At 42.2% G+C, this 7,166-nt stretch overlaps 1 protein-coding gene across 1 annotated transcript; it reads right to left on the reverse strand.

The window, feature by feature from the left end:
• Positions 1-2,519: 2,519 nt before the first annotated feature.
• On the reverse strand, positions 2,520-5,699 carry LOC114641226 (uncharacterized protein F54H12.2-like). Its single transcript, XM_028790312.1, has 3 exons — positions 5,654-5,699; positions 5,141-5,260; positions 2,520-3,721 (listed from the first exon to the last, which is right to left on the reverse strand). The coding sequence occupies exons 1-3, from the start codon at positions 5,697-5,699 to the stop codon at positions 2,520-2,522; spliced, it is 1,368 nt and encodes a 455-aa protein (XP_028646145.1).
• Positions 5,700-7,166: the final 1,467 nt, after the last annotated feature.

Genomic DNA, 7,166 nt, shown 5'->3' on the forward strand with positions numbered 1-7,166 from the left:
TCATAGGAACAAAAAGAATCTGACGCTGTAAAATCGTCCACTCAGAAAAAGATTCAGAGTGATGTACAACAAAAGGGTTCTATTGCCTGATTTCACATCTCTCCCCTATGGATACTAAAGAGGGTTTTGATGTTAGACTTCAGCATCCATTCTCAAAAATAGTCTCTGGGGCCTCCTGTTCAGGCAAATCGCATTATGTGAAAAGCTTTTGGAGCATGCGGACCATGTGCTTTCTCGCCGCCCTGACAATATAGTCTGGTTTTATAGCTGTTGGCAGCCTCTGTACGAAGAACTGTTAGTATGATTTCCAAAAACAAAATTTTTGGAGAGATTACCTTCTTCCTTAAGTGATGATGAACTACTGCCACCTGACAGAGTTAACTTGGTGATCGTTGACAATTTGATGGAACAGGCGAGCCATAGCGAAGAGATAGAGAGGGCCTTCACAAAATATACTCATCACAGGAATTTGTCCATTTACTTGGTCCAAAATTTATTTTTTCAAGGCAAGAAAAGTAGAACAATAAATCTGAATGACAATTACATCACCCTCTTTAAAAACCCTTGAGATAAGCTTCAAATCACCAATTTACCACGTCAAATGTACCCTGGGAGGGTTAAATTTTTCTTGGAGGCATTTGAGGACTCTACAAGGGCCCCTTACGGTTATCTGTTGGTGGATCTGAAAGCCCATACGCCTGACGAATTTTGTTTATGTACCGGATTGTTTCCTCCTGACTGGCCTGCGGTGTACGTCGTGAAAAGATAAAGACGTAAGATTTTCCAAGTATTTTAGAAAGAGCCGGCATGTCATGCAGATTAAAAAGAAATATCCCTCTACTCATGACCCTGCATAGGGTTTCCTGTCGCCAAAGAAAAGCGGTGGTGAGCGAGGCTCTGGACAATTTAATTTACGCTTTGGCCGAAATAGCTCTCAATAATTTAAAAGGCAACGTATCACTGACTTCCAGACAGTTCAAGCTACAGAAGAAGCATCATTGTGCCATTAAGAAACTCAGCGATAAAAAACTTACCGTTAAAAAGAAAAAAGCCCTTCAAAATTAGAAAGGAGGGTTTCTCTGAGCCATATTAAGTGCGGCCATTCCTTTCATAACTAGTTTAATAGGTTCAAGATTATAAATATGGAATACACGTGCAAGATGTACCTGGTACCTCAACAACAAATGGCTCAATTGCAACAGAAAGCCCCAGCTTCCAGCGACCTTTTAAGCGCTACGGAAAGTGAAATGGATAAACAAATGAAATTCCTACTCAAACGTAGTGACTTGAGCACCAAAGCAAAAGTAAAACTTTATACGACCATCTCGCAAAGATACCTTACCTTTGTGAAAAAAGCAGATAAAGAAACCAGGACTCTGACGCTATTGCTGCCTGCAGAGAGCAAGGGGGAACCGCCAGGTGAGATCAAAGAGTCTCCTAGTACCCCAGATCGGGTGTACGATGAGATTTTGAAAAGTGCGTCAGATAAATCAAAGAAATATACCAAATTTATTTTACAGAAAATGTCGTATAACACTAATACAACCTACTGGAATGGCTTGGGAGAGTTTGTGTTTCGTGGAGAACCATTAGCCGGTATGAATATGGTCGATCTAACATGGAACTTGACCACACGTCACAATATACCGTCCTATCGGAGACCTAGGGGGTGGAAAGATTTTGTCAAGGCCATGGCCAGTTTGAACATTCCAGCATCCATTTTGCCAAACACCGACACGAGAGAACTTCTGGAGAGCTTCAAACTTGCCCCGGACGGGGTCGCTGCTGCTGCCGCTGCTTCCGATATACCTGTTGGCAAGAAAACCAGATCTCTCAAAAAGATTGAATGGGCTTCTTATTGAAATGCAATTATATTTTTGTTTAATAAAATATTGCATTTGATTACACAGCCTGCCTATTGTTTATTAAGATAATTACAGGTCATAGAACTTTGCATACAGGGGTGATCCTGAAAACCTCTAGACAAGGTGCTGACAAATTTTTGAACCATATAATCGTTCTTGGTGACTTCATTAAAATACAGGTTCATGACATCTTTATAAGGGCGTCCTTTCCCTCTGCGATGCAGGAAAAAAATACAGTGCTGCCTGCAGACGGTGGAAAGCCAGCTTTGAAGCTGTCGGGTATGGTGAATAATTTCTTTACAGTTTCTGTTTAAAAAGCTGTATATTTCCTGAGGAAAATAGATAAAGTCTGATGGGGCGTCATAAGAATCGAAAAATTCTCCAGTTCCGTCTTTTCTGAGATGTATTGCCAACCAGCGTTCTCTGGGTTGATTTTGACGGTGAGTATTGACGATGATCATGGCCGGGAGATCCGTAAGTATTTTTTCAGGAGTTCGTCGCACGCCAACACTCCATAAAACAGATTTTCTGTGTACGGATTACAGGACATGAGTTCTGATCTGCAGGGTGTTCATGCTTTTTAGTAATCATAAAGTATGTTTCTTCTCTGGTTTATTTCAATAATGTTGTCAAAGACGGCGTACACTATTAGAGTCACAGTATGGGGAAGGGCTGCCGAAAGCAGACTTCAAATCTCATGTTCCCAGTTTTCATCAATGAGAAATAGTCTCCGCATTCTTGATCAGGCGTCAAATCAAAGGCAAACAGGGTGTAACCCCGGGAGAAGTCAGTACAGCTGATGGCTAGAGGCAGGTCTTTCAAATTCTTTCCGGAGGACAATACAAGGTTGTAATATTCTCGAGTTGTGTTGTCATTAGCAAAATTGGGCTGAAATGGCTTGGTAGGAATCTGCTCTCCGTCCAAATACAAGGCCAGGAACTCCACATTGTTATCCTTGAAATTGAAGGGCTTTCTGGCGTAATCCCTTAAAAAGGCATCATTATCCACCATGCCTATGACCACGTACTTGGGCAGTTGTCCCAAGAACAGGTTCTCCTGAGTGCACACTCGTATCCCGGCTGGCATACTGAGAACTTTCATATTCACTCTTTCCACGGGGTACTTGGCATTGGAGGATGTGAGAGCGTGGGCGTGCCCCAATTTCACCGCCGCTGAAACTTTAACTTTCTTGACAAAAAGATTGGCAGACAAAATGTTTACTTTGTAACACTCGGCATCTCCAGGCATCAGACAGAATTCATTTTTGCTCTGCACCATTTTAATTCTGACGTCCACCCCGTTTTGAATTAATTTTTCTTGAAAAAATAGGTCGGAATGAATATGTCTGAGGAGTTCTACTGTTTTACCCTGGGCTGTATAACCGTTTCCTTTTTTGAATCCCTCATTCGGACCGTCCAAGGCCGTGTTTTCATGTTCATTGGCTGTGTCTTTGTAAAAAAGATCCTCTGCAAATTGAGAATTGAGAGCTTCATTGCTGTAATTTAGCAGTCCCTTGAAAATGGCGCTGTATGGGTAAAGGCTGGAACTCTGTGATATTAAGTGATCTCCCAGGATCACATCCACTTGTGAAAATAAACCGGCTATTGGATAATTAACAAAGGCTACCTTGGCCACGGGGGCAGGATTAGTTCCATCAGCCGTAACGATTTTGCATCTGACGTGTAGAAGCGTGTTATTCAGGTCCAAGTAGTCTTCACCATTCCCAGGAATCAGAAACTCTAACGGTGCAACTTCAGATAGAGCTGAGAGAGGTAGTACCTCGACATAGATGCTTTTTTCTATGCCAGTCTGAGTATAGGGCACCGTAAACAAGTCCAGTTCCGATTTCACACACTCTTGAGACAATCAGTGTACGAAAGACATTTTGAGTTAAAAAATGTTTTTCGATTTCTTTTTTCTGTGGGCGCCAGACTTATCCTTGTGGCGGAGAGAAGAAATGCGTGTCTTTTTGATGATCAGGTCTGCGCTTCACCTGGGAGGTCACTTACACTTAGTTTTCCTCATCACCATCAGCCCCGAGCTCTATTGATTTTCTTCGCTTCCTCGAGTCATAGCTCTGGACACGGCCCCAGCCACTACGTCTTTGACAATATTCTTAGTGGCTGCTTTAATGTGTGGTTTGACAATTTTGAATCCTCTTTTCAAAAGAGGCAAAGCTCTTCTAAACAGACCACGAAATATACCACCAATCCCAGAACCGTACATCACGGGAGCCCCAGAGAACCCGGGGAGTCCGTTGCCAGCTTGGGATTCATAATTAATGTACATAAGGGGTAGGGTCCTGGTAAGTTCTCATCTCTGTATTAGTCGTGCATACACCGCTTAGCGGGTCTGAAATGTAACTTGACTATGACCTTGCCAAACTGAAATGGAACCGATTTGTTCTGATCCGTCTTTATTTCAATGGTCAAAGTATCAAACTGAGTCTTGCTGACCGGAGCGTAGTGCGGCTTGTCATAGGTGATTGTGGTGATATGTACGCATGTCAAGTGAGGTACGTAGCTGTCTCCGACTCTTTGGTGAGACACAATGTCGCTGTAAACGTACAAGGTATAAAACCCCGCTCTGATTTCCACGGGGTGAGGAGCCCCATTCACAATGCCCATGGTTATGTCCGAATGAGCTCCTAGAATTAATCCCAACTGCCCACTGACATGAAGAGTTTCATCATTCGCAGAGTTTACGACATAGAATCTTCATTCCAGCGCGCTGTAGCGGAATCTCATGGTGTTTTCCGGTATCGCAAAGATTGCTGAACCGGCCTCAATGAATTTCGGTTCTTTCATTGCAACGTCATTCATCTTGGATGTAACTTTCTCAAGGCTAGAGTAAGATCCTGCAGGAATAGTATAAAATCTGGTTATTCGCAGGGACACAATGATAAATTCATTATCTGGTTTGTCTAGGGTATTCCAGGTGTGCGGATACTGAATTTCGGCCAAGCCAACTTCCCAGTTGCCCTGTAGTTCGATTGGGGCAGCTAATTTGATGGTAAAATTGCCAATAGCATTGTTAGGGAAAACATCCCTGGAAGAATTGCTGGGAAGAACAATGTAAAAGATTTTTCTCTCCATTGTAAACACACAGTTAATGAAATACTGTTTTTGATTCTCAGTATTTAACGTCTTGCGTGTAGCTTTCAGGGATCCAACTATTAAACTTGTCGGGCCATCCGAGCCATTTCACCAAAAGATGCTTTTTTCTATTGATATTTTTTTTTGCCAAAATTTTTTCAATCCTGAAGACATCTGTACCTCGAATCTTTTGTATATCAGCGTCATAAAAGGATCCTATAATGTCTTCACTGTCATAATCTTTGAGCTTGTAGACAGGCAGATCCCTTGGGACTAGTTCAGAAACTGTAAATACCTTGTCTGAAAATGTTTATTCATATCCCTTTGTAAAAAGATTCTGAGATTTTGACACTCTCACCATATCTCCGACTTTGAATTTATATTTTGGGGGGCTTATGGGTTTAGTTAGGTCGTATAATGTTTTAAACACTTTCCAAGAATTGGAACTATTCACCTCGGCAGTGGCCATTTTTATGCCTCGTGATAACACAGATTATTAAGATTTCACCAAATCCTATAACCCTTGCAGATAGAACCGGGTATTGCGGGAGCTGAAATAACGCCACATTTTGGTCTTCTGAATTCAGTTGAATCTCTCAACCACTGAAGCCTTTAATTCACTAGCGGTGGTAAAATGTTTTATACCGTGTTTATTTAGCAAGCTTTGAAATTCTCAATTGAGAAACTCTTTACCGCTATCAGTCTGAAGTTTGACGGGAACTCTGCCTTCCTCCAACATTTCTCAAAAAGCCCTCGTCACTTCTTTACCTGTTTTGTTTTTCATAACCCGGACCCAGGCATATTTAGAAAGAATATCTATACAAGTCAATAAATACTTGAAACCTTGGTTATAGTCGGCCAGGTTTGTCATATCCGCAAGATTGATCTGCCATTGCCCGTCTATATTGGAAACATACACCTTATTCCTTTTAAAATGGATTCTGGCCGGTTTATGTATTGTGTAGGTGTATTGCCCCGATAACCACTCGGACACCTCTTGGTCCCTAATATTGTGATCCGATTGCAAGAGAGCTCTTTTCAAGGATTCTTTACCTCCCAAGTATCCCGCATTCTCAGAGTTATAATATGTTTTTTCCAAGACCTGCTCCCTTGCTGGTGAACAGACACTGACACAACAAGTTCTGCCACATCAGCATATTCCAGGTCATATTCACCCCAGGGGTTCTTACAGCCCTCATGATCAAGGTTATGCTTACAAAACTCATGGGTTCTATTCAATAAGGGTGCACACAAAATGGCGAGCTTCAAAAGGGCGACCTCATTTGAGCGCAGCGAATAAAAGCAAACGCAACAAAAATATTACAGAAAATTTATTAGATAAAGGCAGTGATTGAACGTATAAAAAGGCAAAAGCAAGAATATTAAAACATTCGCTCAATTGAGGTCACCCTTTTGAAGCTCGCCTTTATTTACACGCACCTTTATTCGCGGCACCCAACTGAGGTCGCCCTTTTGAAGCTCGCCTTTTTGTGCGCGCCCTTATTGAAGGATACCAAACTCATGTGCAATACGGCGGGTTACAGAGTAGGAGTGTTCATCCATTTCATAAAATGACTGCATTATAGCATCACGAATAGAGTAGGTCTTTTCAAGTTCATCAACAGTCTTTTCAATCACCACATGTGTTTTGTGAAATGGAAGTAAAATTTTATAATACCACAGAACTTTCACAGCCAATCGTTTCAACCAAAACTTGCGAAAAATCTTCAGAAAGCATCCTACACGGTAGGCGCTATCAGGTGCACTGAGGCAGGAATGTTTTGTCTGGCTGGGATGGTCTATCTCACAGCCTTGACATTCTTTTTTCTGGTCGTGGTAGACAATAATGTCCAGCAGAGATGTCAACAGCCCTTTAACAAGTTGCTGGGCCTTATTCCAGGTTTCAGGCAGCACACCATCAGGACAATCCATATCTGTCTCAGAAAATCTGATCGACATTGGATCCTGTGGAACTTGTCTGTTCACCCACGGTTGTCCTGGAGCTATGTAAGAGGTATCCACCTGAGCACCATCAGTGGAGACGGGGGTAGACATTACCGATCCTGGAGAATGGAATAGACTGTCTGCCTCAATGTCTTTAGACCAGAGACTGTAATCAGGCCGTACACTAAAAAACAGCGGGTCAGATTCTTGGTTGTCCTGAATGCAGTCGATCTCGAACTCCCTGTCCGAGTTATAAAGTTGG

The sequence above is a fragment of the Erpetoichthys calabaricus genome, chromosome 4 (assembly GCF_900747795.2).
Source record: "Erpetoichthys calabaricus chromosome 4, fErpCal1.3, whole genome shotgun sequence".
In the NCBI taxonomy this organism is placed as follows: domain Eukaryota; kingdom Metazoa; phylum Chordata; class Cladistia; order Polypteriformes; family Polypteridae; genus Erpetoichthys; species Erpetoichthys calabaricus.

Bases quoted from the DNA above. Each gene is read 5' to 3' on its own strand.
- LOC114641226 (XM_028790312.1), bottom strand. From the start codon at position 5,699: ATGTTGGAGGAAGGCAGAGTTCCCGTCAAACTTCAGACTGATAGCG. The intron at 5,261-5,653 runs GTAAAGAGTTTC...AAACATTTTCAG, and splicing joins CAAACTTCAGACTGATAGCG to ACAAGGTATTTACAGTTTCT. The intron at 3,722-5,140 runs GTACAGATGTCT...GATTGTCTCAAG, and splicing joins TGATATACAAAAGATTCGAG to AGTGTGTGAAATCGGAACTG.